Source organism: Grus americana, chromosome 2 (genome assembly GCF_028858705.1).
Source record: "Grus americana isolate bGruAme1 chromosome 2, bGruAme1.mat, whole genome shotgun sequence".
NCBI classification, from domain to species: Eukaryota; Metazoa; Chordata; class Aves; order Gruiformes; family Gruidae; genus Grus; species Grus americana.
The window spans coordinates 88138083-88155122 of NC_072853.1; the positions used below are offsets into that span (position 1 = coordinate 88138083).

Sequence of the window (17040 nt, forward strand, 5' to 3'; positions counted from 1 at the left end):
AAGGATTTCATTCATGTCCATTCAACTTCCTCTCCTCCACATTGGGAGAACAGGAATGTGTTGACAATGTGTGGTGGGTTGAGCCTGGCTGGGGGCCAGGTGCCCACCAGAGCCGCTCTCTCACTCCCCTCATTCACTAAACAGGGGAGAAAAGGCATAACGAAATGCTTGCAGGTTGAGATAAGGACAGGGAGAGATCACTCACTAATTATCGGCACGAGCAAAACAGACCAAACTTAGAGAGGGAATTCATCTAATTTATTACTAGGCAAAACAGAGTAGAGGAATGAGAAAATAAAATCAACTCTTAAAACACTTCCCCCCACCCCTCCCATCTTCCCGGGCTCAACTTCACTCCCGGCTTCAACCTTCCCCCCCTCAGCGGCACAGGGGGACGGGGAATGGGGGTTATGGTCAGTTCATCTCACGGTGTTTCTGCCGCTTCTTCATCCTCAGGGGGAGGACTCCTCTCATCGTTCCCCTGCTCCAGCATGGAGTCCCTCTCACGGGGTGCAGACCTTCAGGAGCAAACTGCTCCAGCGTGGGGTCCCCCACGGGGCCACAAGTCCTGCCAGCAAACCTGCCCTGGCGTGGGCTCCCCTCTTCACGGGTCCACCGGTCCGGCCAGGAACTTGCTCCAGCGTGGGCTTCCCACGGGCCGCAGCCTCCTTCAGGTGTCTCCACCTGCTCCGGCGTGGGGTCCTCCACGGGCTGCAGGTGGAATCGCTACACCCCCTCATCCTTCCTCCATGGGCTGCAGGGGGACAGCCTGCTTCACCATGGCCTTCACCACGGGCTGCAGGGGGATCTCTGCTCCGGCGCCTGGAGCTCCTCCTCCCCCTCCATCTGCACTGACCTTGGTGTCTGCAGAGTTTCTTACATCTTCTCACTCCTCTCTCCGGCTGCAAAAGCTCTCTCTCTCTAAGTGTTTTTCTACTTCTTAAATATGTTATCACAGAGGCGCTGATTGGCTTGGCCTTGGCCAGCGGCGGGCCCGTCTTGGAGCCGGCTGGCATTGGCTCTATCAGACACAGGGGGAGCTTCTAGCAGCTTCTCACAGAAGCCACCCCTGTAGCCCCCCCGCTACCAAAACCCTGCCACGCAAACCCAACACATTCCACCCCTCGCCTCTGTGAATCACATATTTAAGAATTATTAAAACATACATTCAACAGAAAAACTACACACACACTAATCACATCTACGAGGAAAAAGAATTCCCCCCACCAGAATCAAAGCAACACTATCACAACACTAAACAAGAGTAGACAATACACACAGAATCCACCTCTTGTCCCTTCACCGCTATTTCACTCTCAATCTACGTTCAGTCAATGTTTTGCTCGTTACCTCTTCCAATTACTGTCCTTATCTCAATTTTCTCGTGCCCCACGTTGGGCACCAAAAAGGACTGTGGTGGGTTGAGCCTGGCTGGGGGCCAGGTGCCCACCAGAGCCGCTCTATCACTCCCCTCTTCAGTAAGGCAGGGAGGGGAGAAAGGAGGATGGAAAAAAAACAACCCCAAACTCGTGGGTCGAGATAAAGGCAGTTTAATGTAGCTAAAGCAAAAAAGCCGCGCGCGGAAGCAAAGCAAAAAGCAAAAGATTATTCTCTACTTCCCATCAGCAGGCGATGTTCGGCCACTTCCTGGGAAGTAGGGCTTCAGTATGCGTACCCCTTACTCCGGAAGACAAACATTGTAAAAAAAAACAACGAATGCCCCCGCCCTGTTCCTCCCCCTATTCTCAGTTTCTTATTGCTGAGCAGACGTCATATGGTATGGAATATCTCTTTGGTCAGTTTGGGTCAGCTGTCCTAGCTGTGTCCCCTCCCAAGATCTTGCCCACCCCCAGCGTGCTGCTGGGGAAAAAGAAATGTTGGAAAGACAGCCTTGATGTGTGCTGGCACTACTCAGTAGTAGCCAAAACACTGGTGTGTTATCAACAGTTTGCTAGCTACCAATACACAGCACAGCACCATGAGGGCTGCTGTGGGGAGAATTAACTCCATCTCAGCTAGACCCAATACAATCTCCACCCCTTATTCCATACCATTTGTGTCATGCTCACGCTCCACACACTTTAATACATATATGTATATATTTTATAACCGTTTCATTGTATTTAGTTCTTATTAACTATAATCTCCAGTCCTTTAATAGATGGATGTTACTCTCCCGTTCCATGAGCTTCCTCTGCTCCTCCAGATGTTCATGAACCGACTATGACTTGGGCCCAATCTGTCAGGATGGCTGTTCAGGTTCAGTTGTTGGGCACCAACACCGGCTTGCTTCGGGCTGTTGTTGCATTCATCTGGCTCCTTGTGAAACTTGCTCTTCGTTGGTTTGGGTCATTCCTTCTACATTACTTCCTAAAACGTACAACTCACATTACAGATTATTTTACCCCAAGGTTAAATCTCCTTGAGGCACACACCGGGTCTCCCCATCCTTCCGCATTACCCACCAAGTACACCCAGGTCCCTGAGCGAAGACAATCCCAGAAATGGGTTTGCCTTTTCCCATGGGAGGAGCAATCCACACCGCCTTCCCCAGCCACTTTCCCATGTGTACTACAGGGACCTTGTCTCCTCCCACAGTATGTAGGGGTTTCGTTTGGGCAGGACCAGGACGGTTAGCAGATCCTCTGGTATTAATCAGCCAAGTGGCTTCTGCTAAATTTGTATCCCAGTGCTTCCATGCCCCATTACCTAATGCCCTCAACATAGTCTTTAACAGTCCATTATATCTCTCGATCTTTCCAGAGGCTTGTGGGTGATAGGGGATGTGATACACCCACTCAATACCATGTTTCTTTGCCCATGAGCTTATGACGTTATTTCGAAAATGAGTTCCATTGTCTGATTCAATCCTTTCTGGGGTACCATGTCGCCATAAAATTTGTCTTTCAAGGCCTAGGATGGTGTTTCGGGCAGTGGCATGGTTTACAGGAAATGTCTCTAGCCAACCAGTAGTTGCTTCCACCATGGTGAGTATGTAGCGCTTGCCTTGGCGTGTTCGTGGCAGTGGCCCAATATAGTCAATCTGCCAGGCCTCACCGTATCGAAAACCCAGCCACCGCCCTCTATTCCAGGGAGATTTTACTCGTGTCGCTCGCTTGATCGCAGCACATATTTCACATTCATGAGTGACTTGTGTGATGGCCTCCATGGTCAGGTCCACCCCTCGATCACGAGCCCATCTGTATGTTGCATCTCTCCCTAGATGTCCTGATGTTTCGTGGGCCCATCGAGCTACAAATAGCTCACCCTTACGCTCCCAGTCCAGGTCCACTTGAGCTACTTCAATTTTGGCAGCCTTGTCTACCTGTTCATTGTTTTGATGTTCTTCAGTGGCACAGCTTTTGGGTACGTGAGCATCTACATGACGTACCTTCACAGCCATGTTTTCTACTCGGGCAGCAATGTCCTGCCACAATGCAGCAGCCCAGATGGGTTTACCCCTGCGCTGCCAACTGGTCTTCTTCCACTGCTGTAGCCACCCCCATAGGGCATTTGCCACCATCCAGGAGTCAGTATAGAGATAGAGTACTGGCCACTTTTCTCGTTCAGCAATCTTTAGGGCTAGCTGAATGGCTTTCACTTCTGCGAACTGACTTGACTCACCTTCTCCTTCAGTGGCCTCAACGACTTGTCGTGTGGGACTCCATACAGCAGCTTTCCACTTCCGATGGTTTCCTACAACACGACAGGATCCATCAGTAAATAGAGCATAACGCCTTTCATCTTCTGGTAACTCATTATATGGTGGTGCCTCTTGGGCACGAGCTACCTCCTCAGGCAGTGCTCCAAAATCTCTACCTTCTGGCCAGTCCATAATCTCTTCCAGGATTCCTGGGTGATTGGGTTTCCCTAGTCGAGCTCGCTGCGTGATTAGTGCTACCCACTTACTCCACGTAGCGCTGGTTGCATGATGTGTAGAGGGCATGTTTCCTTTGAACATCCAATGTAGCACAGGCAATCGCGGTGCCAAGAGGAGAGATGCTTCTGTACCAACAACTTCTGAAGCAGCTCGAATCCCTTCATAGGCTGCTAGGATCTCTTTTTCAGTTGGGGTGTAGTGGGCTTCTGATCCTCGATACCCCCGGCTCCAAAACCCTAATGGTCGACCTCGGGTTTCTCCTGCTGTTTTTTGCCAGAGGCTCCAGGTAAGGCCGTGCTCCCCAGCTGCAGTGTAGAGTACATTTTGTACAGTTGGTCCTGTTCGGACAGGCCCAAGAGCTACAGCACGAGCTATTTCCTGTTTGATATGCTCAAAGGCTTGTTGTTGCTCAAGGCCCCATTCAAAATAGTTCTTTTTCCGGGTTACTCGATAGAGAGGGCTCACAAGCTGACTATAACCTGGAATATGCATTCTCCAGAACCCCACAAGGCCCAAGAAGGCTTGTGTCTCCTTCTTGTTAGCTGGTGGAGACATAGCTGCTATCTTGTTGACCACATCCATAGGCACATGACGGCGTCCATCCTGCCATTTTATTCCCAAGAACTGGATTTCTTGTGCAGGTCCCTTGACCTTACTTTTCTTTATGGCAAAACCAGCTTTCAGAAGAATCTGAATTATTCTTTCTCCCTTCTTGAATACTTCTTCTGCCTTATTACCCCACACAATGATGTCATCGATGTATTGTAGATGTTCTGGGGCACCACCCTTTTCCAGTGCAGTTTGGATTAGTCCATGACAAATAGTAGGACTATGCTTCCACCCCTGGGGCAATCGATTCCAGGTGTATTGGACACCTCTCCAAGTGAAAGCAAACTGTGGCCTGCATTCGGCTGCCAAAGGAATTGAGAAGAATGCATTGGCGATGTCAATTGTAGCATACCACTTGGCTGCTTTTGACTCCAGTTCATATTGGAGCTCTAACATGTCTGGTACAGCAGCACTCAGTGGTGGTGTCACTTCATTCAGGCCACGATAGTCCACTGTTAACCTCCACCCTCCATCAGACTTTTGCACTGGCCATATGGGACTATTAAAAGGTGAATGAGTCTTGCTGATGACTCCCTGGTTCTCCAGTTGATGAATCAGCTCATGGATGGGAGCCAGGGAGTCTCGATTTGTGCGGTATTGCCTCCGGTGCACTGTCCTTGTAGCAATTGGCACCTGTTGTTCTTCAACTTGCAGCAATCCCACAACAAAGGGATCTTCTGAGAGACCAGACAGTGTAGATAACTGTTTGATCTTCTCTGCATTCACAGTGGCTACACCAAAAGCCCATCGGTACCCCTTTGGGTCCTTGAAGTACCCTCTCCTGAGGTAATCTATGCCAAGGATACAAGGGGCCTCTGGGCCAGTCACAATGGGGTGCTTCTCCCACTTGTCCCCTGTTAAGCTCACCTCAGCCTCCAATACGGACAGTTCTTGGCATCCCCCTGTCACTCCAGAGATCCGGATGGGTTCTGTGCCCCTATACCCTGATGGTATCAGTGTACACTGTGCACCAGTGTCTACCAAAGCCTTATACTTCTGTGGGTCTGATGTGCCAGGCCATCGAATCCACACAGTCCAGTATACCCGGTCATCCCTTTCCTCCTCCTGGCCGAAGGCAGGGACCCTCTATTCCTGTTCCTGGTCAGAGTATTCACTGTCTGACCCTCGCAGTGACAGACCAGAAGTCCCCTCACCAGGATCAAGGGAGGTGATTTTAGTTTTACATCTGGGAGATCGCTGTTTGCCTTCTCGGGTCTCTGTAGCAACTACATTGACGGCCTTCTTGGGTGTCCCCTTCTTAACAGCTGTCTTCCCTCTTAGTTCACGAACACGGGCTTCCAACTTAAAGGTGGGTTCACCATCCCACTTCCTCATGTCCTCCCCTTGGTCACGCAGGAAAAACCAGAGTGTACCACGTGACATATACCTGGGACTCCCTTTCCCTCTGACCGGAGCAGGAGATGACTGATTTCTTGGGGTACCTCTGACAGCCAACGTGCTGGCCCGTAGGGAGGAGGAGGTACAGAGGTTTTCTTCAAAGTTCTGAAGCCAAGAAGACACCTTCTCCACAGTTGGTGTGTCCCTATCTGGGAAATACATTGCTGCCAAGCTGTTAGAATACGATGCTGGGGCACTTTGAATCACCTTCCTCCACATGGCCCGTGTGCACAGGACATCCTCTGGATCTTTGGAGACCTCCTCATCATCTAGATCACTATAGATGACTTCCAACACTGCTAGTTCTCTCAGGTACTGGATGCCTTCATCTGCGGTGGTCCACTTTCCTGGGAAGTTGACAAGATCTTCCTTGAATGGGTATCTTGCCCTCACACTTGAAAGCAGCCGTCTCCAGAGACTGCAAATTGCTGTCTCTTTTCCAATTCCCCTCTCAATTCCTCGGTTTCTAGCGAGGGATCCCAGCTGTTGGGCTTCCCTGCCTTCCAGTTGCTGACTGTCGGCCCCATTATCCCAGCATCGAAGCAGCCAGGCAGCAATTCGCTCACCAGGCTGGCGGCTGTAATCTTTCCGCATATCTCGAAGTTCGGATGAGGTCAGAGACCGGGTAGTTTCTGCTTCTTGTCTGATTTCTCTCACTCCTTCCTCCCACTTCTTTGCTGAAGGACCGGCTTCCTGCTCAAACCTCTCCTCCTCTTCTTCCTCTTCCCTTACTAGTCGATGATATGGACCTGTTGACCTCCTGGTCCACTGTTTCTTTTTTACTACTGGGGCAATTACTGTAGTTGTCATTGTTTGTGTCCCTATCTCAGCCACGGTGTCCTCAGCTGCAGTTTGGGTGCCTTCCTCAACCACAGTCCTCTGGGAGTACTGCACTGTGGCTCGATAGGCACAGGCCAGGCCCCAATACAGCGCTAGAAGCTGTTGGTTTTCGTTGGGGTAGGCAAGGCACCCTTCTATCAGGTGGCGCGTCAGTTTGCTGGGATTGCTTGCCTGTTCGGGTGTGAAGTCCCAGGCTATAGGAGGTGATAATCGCCCTAGGAACCTGCCCAAATCCTTCCATACACCCTGCCACCCAGGGATCGGCTGCCTCAGGGCACGTTTCACTATTGCTTCACTCAAAAGTTGTCTCCCCTTAAACCAGGACGAAACCAAACTCCACAACACCCGTAATATGCCAGCAGTATTAATTAGTAATATTAATGAGCTTACATAAGGGTGAACAAGGACCTTGGGAGCCTGCATAATGAAACCATCCACGTCAAACCCAGGTAGAGAGAGAGAGATGTATTCCCCCATCATGTCCACAAGATAGCTCCCCCAGCACAGCAATAGCAACGATGCCAGGGCCATGCACATAACCATTGTTTGTACTAGCATGCTCCCAAGTTCCTTCATCCTCCCCACAAAATAGCTCCCCCAGCACAGTAAGATCATCAACACTAGGCCAAACCACAGAGCAGCCATTGTTTGTATCAGCATGTTCCTAAGTTTAGCAAAATAGAGATAAGCAGCACAGCTAACAAACCCCGTGACCTGCACAGGAGCTTGCAACTTAATAACTACTATAGCTGTAGCACCCTTAATACTAAACTGCCTTTGTCGTGCCCCACGTTGGGCGCCAAAAAGACTGTGGTGGGTTGAGCCTGGCTGGGGGCCAGGTGCCCACCAGAGCCGCTCTCTCACTCCCCTCATTCACTAAACAGGGGAGAAAAGGCATAACGAAATGCTTGCAGGTTGAGATAAGGACAGGGAGAGATCACTCACTAATTATCGGCACGAGCAAAACAGACCAAACTTAGAGAGGGAATTCATCTAATTTATTACTAGGCAAAACAGAGTAGAGGAATGAGAAAATAAAATCAACTCTTAAAACACTTCCCCCCACCCCTCCCATCTTCCCGGGCTCAACTTCACTCCCGGCTTCAACCTTCCCCCCCTCAGCGGCACAGGGGGACGGGGAATGGGGGTTATGGTCAGTTCATCTCACGGTGTTTCTGCCGCTTCTTCATCCTCAGGGGGAGGACTCCTCTCATCGTTCCCCTGCTCCAGCATGGAGTCCCTCTCACGGGGTGCAGACCTTCAGGAGCAAACTGCTCCAGCGTGGGGTCCCCCACGGGGCCACAAGTCCTGCCAGCAAACCTGCCCTGGCGTGGGCTCCCCTCTTCACGGGTCCACCGGTCCGGCCAGGAACTTGCTCCAGCGTGGGCTTCCCACGGGCCGCAGCCTCCTTCAGGTGTCTCCACCTGCTCCGGCGTGGGGTCCTCCACGGGCTGCAGGTGGAATCGCTACACCCCCTCATCCTTCCTCCATGGGCTGCAGGGGGACAGCCTGCTTCACCATGGCCTTCACCACGGGCTGCAGGGGGATCTCTGCTCCGGCGCCTGGAGCTCCTCCTCCCCCTCCATCTGCACTGACCTTGGTGTCTGCAGAGTTTCTTACATCTTCTCACTCCTCTCTCCGGCTGCAAAAGCTCTCTCTCTCTAAGTGTTTTTCTACTTCTTAAATATGTTATCACAGAGGCGCTGATTGGCTTGGCCTTGGCCAGCGGCGGGCCCGTCTTGGAGCCGGCTGGCATTGGCTCTATCAGACACAGGGGGAGCTTCTAGCAGCTTCTCACAGAAGCCACCCCTGTAGCCCCCCCGCTACCAAAACCCTGCCACGCAAACCCAACACATTCCACCCCTCGCCTCTGTGAATCACATATTTAAGAATTATTAAAACATACATTCAACAGAAAAACTACACACACACTAATCACATCTACGAGGAAAAAGAATTCCCCCCACCAGAATCAAAGCAACACTATCACAACACTAAACAAGAGTAGACAATACACACAGAATCCACCTCTTGTCCCTTCACCGCTATTTCACTCTCAATCTACGTTCAGTCAATGTTTTGCTCGTTACCTCTTCCAATTACTGTCCTTATCTCAATTTTCTCGTGCCCCACGTTGGGCACCAAAAAGGACTGTGGTGGGTTGAGCCTGGCTGGGGGCCAGGTGCCCACCAGAGCCGCTCTATCACTCCCCTCTTCAGTAAGGCAGGGAGGGGAGAAAGGAGGATGGAAAAAAAACAACCCCAAACTCGTGGGTCGAGATAAAGGCAGTTTAATGTAGCTAAAGCAAAAAAGCCGCGCGCGGAAGCAAAGCAAAAAGCAAAAGATTATTCTCTACTTCCCATCAGCAGGCGATGTTCGGCCACTTCCTGGGAAGTAGGGCTTCAGTATGCGTACCCCTTACTCCGGAAGACAAACATTGTAAAAAAAAACAACGAATGCCCCCGCCCTGTTCCTCCCCCTATTCTCAGTTTCTTATTGCTGAGCAGACGTCATATGGTATGGAATATCTCTTTGGTCAGTTTGGGTCAGCTGTCCTAGCTGTGTCCCCTCCCAAGATCTTGCCCACCCCCAGCGTGCTGCTGGGGAAAAAGAAATGTTGGAAAGACAGCCTTGATGTGTGCTGGCACTACTCAGTAGTAGCCAAAACACTGGTGTGTTATCAACAGTTTGCTAGCTACCAATACACAGCACAGCACCATGAGGGCTGCTGTGGGGAGAATTAACTCCATCTCAGCTAGACCCAATACAATCTCCACCCCTTATTCCATACCATTTGTGTCATGCTCACGCTCCACACACTTTAATACATATATGTATATATTTTATAACCGTTTCATTGTATTTAGTTCTTATTAACTATAATCTCCAGTCCTTTAATAGATGGATGTTACTCTCCCGTTCCATGAGCTTCCTCTGCTCCTCCAGATGTTCATGAACCGACTATGACTTGGGCCCAATCTGTCAGGATGGCTGTTCAGGTTCAGTTGTTGGGCACCAACACCGGCTTGCTTCGGGCTGTTGTTGCATTCATCTGGCTCCTTGTGAAACTTGCTCTTCGTTGGTTTGGGTCATTCCTTCTACATTACTTCCTAAAACGTACAACTCACATTACAGATTATTTTACCCCAAGGTTAAATCTCCTTGAGGCACACACCGGGTCTCCCCATCCTTCCGCATTACCCACCAAGTACACCCAGGTCCCTGAGCGAAGACAATCCCAGAAATGGGTTTGCCTTTTCCCATGGGAGGAGCAATCCACACCGCCTTCCCCAGCCACTTTCCCATGTGTACTACAGGGACCTTGTCTCCTCCCACAGTATGTAGGGGTTTCGTTTGGGCAGGACCAGGACGGTTAGCAGATCCTCTGGTATTAATCAGCCAAGTGGCTTCTGCTAAATTTGTATCCCAGTGCTTCCATGCCCCATTACCTAATGCCCTCAACATAGTCTTTAACAGTCCATTATATCTCTCGATCTTTCCAGAGGCTTGTGGGTGATAGGGGATGTGATACACCCACTCAATACCATGTTTCTTTGCCCATGAGCTTATGACGTTATTTCGAAAATGAGTTCCATTGTCTGATTCAATCCTTTCTGGGGTACCATGTCGCCATAAAATTTGTCTTTCAAGGCCTAGGATGGTGTTTCGGGCAGTGGCATGGTTTACAGGAAATGTCTCTAGCCAACCAGTAGTTGCTTCCACCATGGTGAGTATGTAGCGCTTGCCTTGGCGTGTTCGTGGCAGTGGCCCAATATAGTCAATCTGCCAGGCCTCACCGTATCGAAAACCCAGCCACCGCCCTCTATTCCAGGGAGATTTTACTCGTGTCGCTCGCTTGATCGCAGCACATATTTCACATTCATGAGTGACTTGTGTGATGGCCTCCATGGTCAGGTCCACCCCTCGATCACGAGCCCATCTGTATGTTGCATCTCTCCCTAGATGTCCTGATGTTTCGTGGGCCCATCGAGCTACAAATAGCTCACCCTTACGCTCCCAGTCCAGGTCCACTTGAGCTACTTCAATTTTGGCAGCCTTGTCTACCTGTTCATTGTTTTGATGTTCTTCAGTGGCACAGCTTTTGGGTACGTGAGCATCTACATGACGTACCTTCACAGCCATGTTTTCTACTCGGGCAGCAATGTCCTGCCACAATGCAGCAGCCCAGATGGGTTTACCCCTGCGCTGCCAACTGGTCTTCTTCCACTGCTGTAGCCACCCCCATAGGGCATTTGCCACCATCCAGGAGTCAGTATAGAGATAGAGTACTGGCCACTTTTCTCGTTCAGCAATCTTTAGGGCTAGCTGAATGGCTTTCACTTCTGCGAACTGACTTGACTCACCTTCTCCTTCAGTGGCCTCAACGACTTGTCGTGTGGGACTCCATACAGCAGCTTTCCACTTCCGATGGTTTCCTACAACACGACAGGATCCATCAGTAAATAGAGCATAACGCCTTTCATCTTCTGGTAACTCATTATATGGTGGTGCCTCTTGGGCACGAGCTACCTCCTCAGGCAGTGCTCCAAAATCTCTACCTTCTGGCCAGTCCATAATCTCTTCCAGGATTCCTGGGTGATTGGGTTTCCCTAGTCGAGCTCGCTGCGTGATTAGTGCTACCCACTTACTCCACGTAGCGCTGGTTGCATGATGTGTAGAGGGCATGTTTCCTTTGAACATCCAATGTAGCACAGGCAATCGCGGTGCCAAGAGGAGAGATGCTTCTGTACCAACAACTTCTGAAGCAGCTCGAATCCCTTCATAGGCTGCTAGGATCTCTTTTTCAGTTGGGGTGTAGTGGGCTTCTGATCCTCGATACCCCCGGCTCCAAAACCCTAATGGTCGACCTCGGGTTTCTCCTGCTGTTTTTTGCCAGAGGCTCCAGGTAAGGCCGTGCTCCCCAGCTGCAGTGTAGAGTACATTTTGTACAGTTGGTCCTGTTCGGACAGGCCCAAGAGCTACAGCACGAGCTATTTCCTGTTTGATATGCTCAAAGGCTTGTTGTTGCTCAAGGCCCCATTCAAAATAGTTCTTTTTCCGGGTTACTCGATAGAGAGGGCTCACAAGCTGACTATAACCTGGAATATGCATTCTCCAGAACCCCACAAGGCCCAAGAAGGCTTGTGTCTCCTTCTTGTTAGCTGGTGGAGACATAGCTGCTATCTTGTTGACCACATCCATAGGCACATGACGGCGTCCATCCTGCCATTTTATTCCCAAGAACTGGATTTCTTGTGCAGGTCCCTTGACCTTACTTTTCTTTATGGCAAAACCAGCTTTCAGAAGAATCTGAATTATTCTTTCTCCCTTCTTGAATACTTCTTCTGCCTTATTACCCCACACAATGATGTCATCGATGTATTGTAGATGTTCTGGGGCACCACCCTTTTCCAGTGCAGTTTGGATTAGTCCATGACAAATAGTAGGACTATGCTTCCACCCCTGGGGCAATCGATTCCAGGTGTATTGGACACCTCTCCAAGTGAAAGCAAACTGTGGCCTGCATTCGGCTGCCAAAGGAATTGAGAAGAATGCATTGGCGATGTCAATTGTAGCATACCACTTGGCTGCTTTTGACTCCAGTTCATATTGGAGCTCTAACATGTCTGGTACAGCAGCACTCAGTGGTGGTGTCACTTCATTCAGGCCACGATAGTCCACTGTTAACCTCCACCCTCCATCAGACTTTTGCACTGGCCATATGGGACTATTAAAAGGTGAATGAGTCTTGCTGATGACTCCCTGGTTCTCCAGTTGATGAATCAGCTCATGGATGGGAGCCAGGGAGTCTCGATTTGTGCGGTATTGCCTCCGGTGCACTGTCCTTGTAGCAATTGGCACCTGTTGTTCTTCAACTTGCAGCAATCCCACAACAAAGGGATCTTCTGAGAGACCAGACAGTGTAGATAACTGTTTGATCTTCTCTGCATTCACAGTGGCTACACCAAAAGCCCATCGGTACCCCTTTGGGTCCTTGAAGTACCCTCTCCTGAGGTAATCTATGCCAAGGATACAAGGGGCCTCTGGGCCAGTCACAATGGGGTGCTTCTCCCACTTGTCCCCTGTTAAGCTCACCTCAGCCTCCAATACGGACAGTTCTTGGCATCCCCCTGTCACTCCAGAGATCCGGATGGGTTCTGTGCCCCTATACCCTGATGGTATCAGTGTACACTGTGCACCAGTGTCTACCAAAGCCTTATACTTCTGTGGGTCTGATGTGCCAGGCCATCGAATCCACACAGTCCAGTATACCCGGTCATCCCTTTCCTCCTCCTGGCCGAAGGCAGGGACCCTCTATTCCTGTTCCTGGTCAGAGTATTCACTGTCTGACCCTCGCAGTGACAGACCAGAAGTCCCCTCACCAGGATCAAGGGAGGTGATTTTAGTTTTACATCTGGGAGATCGCTGTTTGCCTTCTCGGGTCTCTGTAGCAACTACATTGACGGCCTTCTTGGGTGTCCCCTTCTTAACAGCTGTCTTCCCTCTTAGTTCACGAACACGGGCTTCCAACTTAAAGGTGGGTTCACCATCCCACTTCCTCATGTCCTCCCCTTGGTCACGCAGGAAAAACCAGAGTGTACCACGTGACATATACCTGGGACTCCCTTTCCCTCTGACCGGAGCAGGAGATGACTGATTTCTTGGGGTACCTCTGACAGCCAACGTGCTGGCCCGTAGGGAGGAGGAGGTACAGAGGTTTTCTTCAAAGTTCTGAAGCCAAGAAGACACCTTCTCCACAGTTGGTGTGTCCCTATCTGGGAAATACATTGCTGCCAAGCTGTTAGAATACGATGCTGGGGCACTTTGAATCACCTTCCTCCACATGGCCCGTGTGCACAGGACATCCTCTGGATCTTTGGAGACCTCCTCATCATCTAGATCACTATAGATGACTTCCAACACTGCTAGTTCTCTCAGGTACTGGATGCCTTCATCTGCGGTGGTCCACTTTCCTGGGAAGTTGACAAGATCTTCCTTGAATGGGTATCTTGCCCTCACACTTGAAAGCAGCCGTCTCCAGAGACTGCAAATTGCTGTCTCTTTTCCAATTCCCCTCTCAATTCCTCGGTTTCTAGCGAGGGATCCCAGCTGTTGGGCTTCCCTGCCTTCCAGTTGCTGACTGTCGGCCCCATTATCCCAGCATCGAAGCAGCCAGGCAGCAATTCGCTCACCAGGCTGGCGGCTGTAATCTTTCCGCATATCTCGAAGTTCGGATGAGGTCAGAGACCGGGTAGTTTCTGCTTCTTGTCTGATTTCTCTCACTCCTTCCTCCCACTTCTTTGCTGAAGGACCGGCTTCCTGCTCAAACCTCTCCTCCTCTTCTTCCTCTTCCCTTACTAGTCGATGATATGGACCTGTTGACCTCCTGGTCCACTGTTTCTTTTTTACTACTGGGGCAATTACTGTAGTTGTCATTGTTTGTGTCCCTATCTCAGCCACGGTGTCCTCAGCTGCAGTTTGGGTGCCTTCCTCAACCACAGTCCTCTGGGAGTACTGCACTGTGGCTCGATAGGCACAGGCCAGGCCCCAATACAGCGCTAGAAGCTGTTGGTTTTCGTTGGGGTAGGCAAGGCACCCTTCTATCAGGTGGCGCGTCAGTTTGCTGGGATTGCTTGCCTGTTCGGGTGTGAAGTCCCAGGCTATAGGAGGTGATAATCGCCCTAGGAACCTGCCCAAATCCTTCCATACACCCTGCCACCCAGGGATCGGCTGCCTCAGGGCACGTTTCACTATTGCTTCACTCAAAAGTTGTCTCCCCTTAAACCAGGACGAAACCAAACTCCACAACACCCGTAATATGCCAGCAGTATTAATTAGTAATATTAATGAGCTTACATAAGGGTGAACAAGGACCTTGGGAGCCTGCATAATGAAACCATCCACGTCAAACCCAGGTAGAGAGAGAGAGATGTATTCCCCCATCATGTCCACAAGATAGCTCCCCCAGCACAGCAATAGCAACGATGCCAGGGCCATGCACATAACCATTGTTTGTACTAGCATGCTCCCAAGTTCCTTCATCCTCCCCACAAAATAGCTCCCCCAGCACAGTAAGATCATCAACACTAGGCCAAACCACAGAGCAGCCATTGTTTGTATCAGCATGTTCCTAAGTTTAGCAAAATAGAGATAAGCAGCACAGCTAACAAACCCCGTGACCTGCACAGGAGCTTGCAACTTAATAACTACTATAGCTGTAGCACCCTTAATACTAAACTGCCTTTGTCGTGCCCCACGTTGGGCGCCAAAAAGACTGTGGTGGGTTGAGCCTGGCTGGGGGCCAGGTGCCCACCAGAGCCGCTCTCTCACTCCCCTCATTCACTAAACAGGGGAGAAAAGGCATAACGAAATGCTTGCAGGTTGAGATAAGGACAGGGAGAGATCACTCACTAATTATCGGCACGAGCAAAACAGACCAAACTTAGAGAGGGAATTCATCTAATTTATTACTAGGCAAAACAGAGTAGAGGAATGAGAAAATAAAATCAACTCTTAAAACACTTCCCCCCACCCCTCCCATCTTCCCGGGCTCAACTTCACTCCCGGCTTCAACCTTCCCCCCCTCAGCGGCACAGGGGGACGGGGAATGGGGGTTATGGTCAGTTCATCTCACGGTGTTTCTGCCGCTTCTTCATCCTCAGGGGGAGGACTCCTCTCATCGTTCCCCTGCTCCAGCATGGAGTCCCTCTCACGGGGTGCAGACCTTCAGGAGCAAACTGCTCCAGCGTGGGGTCCCCCACGGGGCCACAAGTCCTGCCAGCAAACCTGCCCTGGCGTGGGCTCCCCTCTTCACGGGTCCACCGGTCCGGCCAGGAACTTGCTCCAGCGTGGGCTTCCCACGGGCCGCAGCCTCCTTCAGGTGTCTCCACCTGCTCCGGCGTGGGGTCCTCCACGGGCTGCAGGTGGAATCGCTACACCCCCTCATCCTTCCTCCATGGGCTGCAGGGGGACAGCCTGCTTCACCATGGCCTTCACCACGGGCTGCAGGGGGATCTCTGCTCCGGCGCCTGGAGCTCCTCCTCCCCCTCCATCTGCACTGACCTTGGTGTCTGCAGAGTTTCTTACATCTTCTCACTCCTCTCTCCGGCTGCAAAAGCTCTCTCTCTCTAAGTGTTTTTCTACTTCTTAAATATGTTATCACAGAGGCGCTGATTGGCTTGGCCTTGGCCAGCGGCGGGCCCGTCTTGGAGCCGGCTGGCATTGGCTCTATCAGACACAGGGGGAGCTTCTAGCAGCTTCTCACAGAAGCCACCCCTGTAGCCCCCCCGCTACCAAAACCCTGCCACGCAAACCCAACACACAATGACAGCTGACAATCAGGGGACTGACAAGTCCATGCTGACCTTAACAGTTCTCTCTGGATACTACTGGCTGTAAGGCACTGCTAAGTGGTGTAAGAAGCCCTACAGGTACAGGACTAGAACACCTTTTCTACAAGCTAACATTAGAGCATTGCATGTTGTCTTTGTGACCCTTCACAGAGTCAGTCACTTAGATGCTGCTTCTTTTCATCTGTTTCAATTCTCTTTTCCAATGACTGAAGTGGCAAGCCAAATGGACATTCACTGGCTGGGATTCAACACTGGTAACACAGAAATGAGTCCTAAAAGGATGTATGGAAAAGAATATGTGGATATATATTACGGATTTCAATAAACAAAAAAGCTATTTCTCCTTTCCACTTCTTGAGTCCAAACCAGATTCTGAACAGGTGCATTATGTTATGTTTACCACACAAAAGTGTTTAAATAATTTGTATATCATTTTGTAATGCAAGTGAGGTCTTCTGTTGGGAATCGTTTAAATATAAATAAAAATACGTTGTGATATTCCTCCTCCTCCCTCCTTTTATAATAAAAGCAGTAATCAAACCTGGGGCAACTTAGCAGCAATTAAAAATTACCTTCCTGAGACAAATCTAAATGCACATGAAAATTAGGTGTGGCCTTTAGGTTATGACAGTTTAACAGTACAGCCCATTATTGTGCTTAAGGGTGGCCTATTTACAACACTCATTATTTGTCTTTTCTAACATGACATCGTGTTTATCTGACTTACTCTTTCTCTGCCGCATGGTTCCATGGATTCTCATGCTGATTCCATTTTCTTGCCTACCACAACTAATCTCTTAGTTGCTCCAGACCAATTTTCAGTAAATTTTCATAGTACTGTGCATTCATTCCCCCACAGACACTGGAGATCATTAACAGGTTTGCTGATGACTGAATTCTGAATAGTGGATATAGCAAGTGTTCAAATGGAGTGACATTGTAATGCACTACCACAGGGCG

General features: G+C 50.2%; 2 protein-coding genes across 2 annotated transcripts; both read right to left on the reverse strand.

Moving 5' to 3' along the window:
* Positions 1–233: 233 nt before the first annotated feature.
* LOC129202380 (uncharacterized) lies at positions 234–7204 on the reverse strand. The gene is made up of 2 exons (XM_054815040.1): positions 5729–7204; positions 234–784 (listed from the first exon to the last, which is right to left on the reverse strand). The coding sequence occupies exons 1-2, from the start codon at positions 7202–7204 to the stop codon at positions 737–739; spliced, it is 1524 nt and encodes a 507-aa protein (XP_054671015.1). The 3' UTR covers positions 234–736.
* Positions 7205–7659: 455 nt separating this feature from the next.
* LOC129202590 (uncharacterized) lies at positions 7660–14829 on the reverse strand. Its single transcript, XM_054815634.1, has 2 exons — positions 13196–14829; positions 7660–8251 (listed from the first exon to the last, which is right to left on the reverse strand). The coding sequence occupies exons 1-2, from the start codon at positions 14807–14809 to the stop codon at positions 8204–8206; spliced, it is 1662 nt and encodes a 553-aa protein (XP_054671609.1). The 5' UTR covers positions 14810–14829; the 3' UTR covers positions 7660–8203.
* Positions 14830–17040: the final 2211 nt, after the last annotated feature.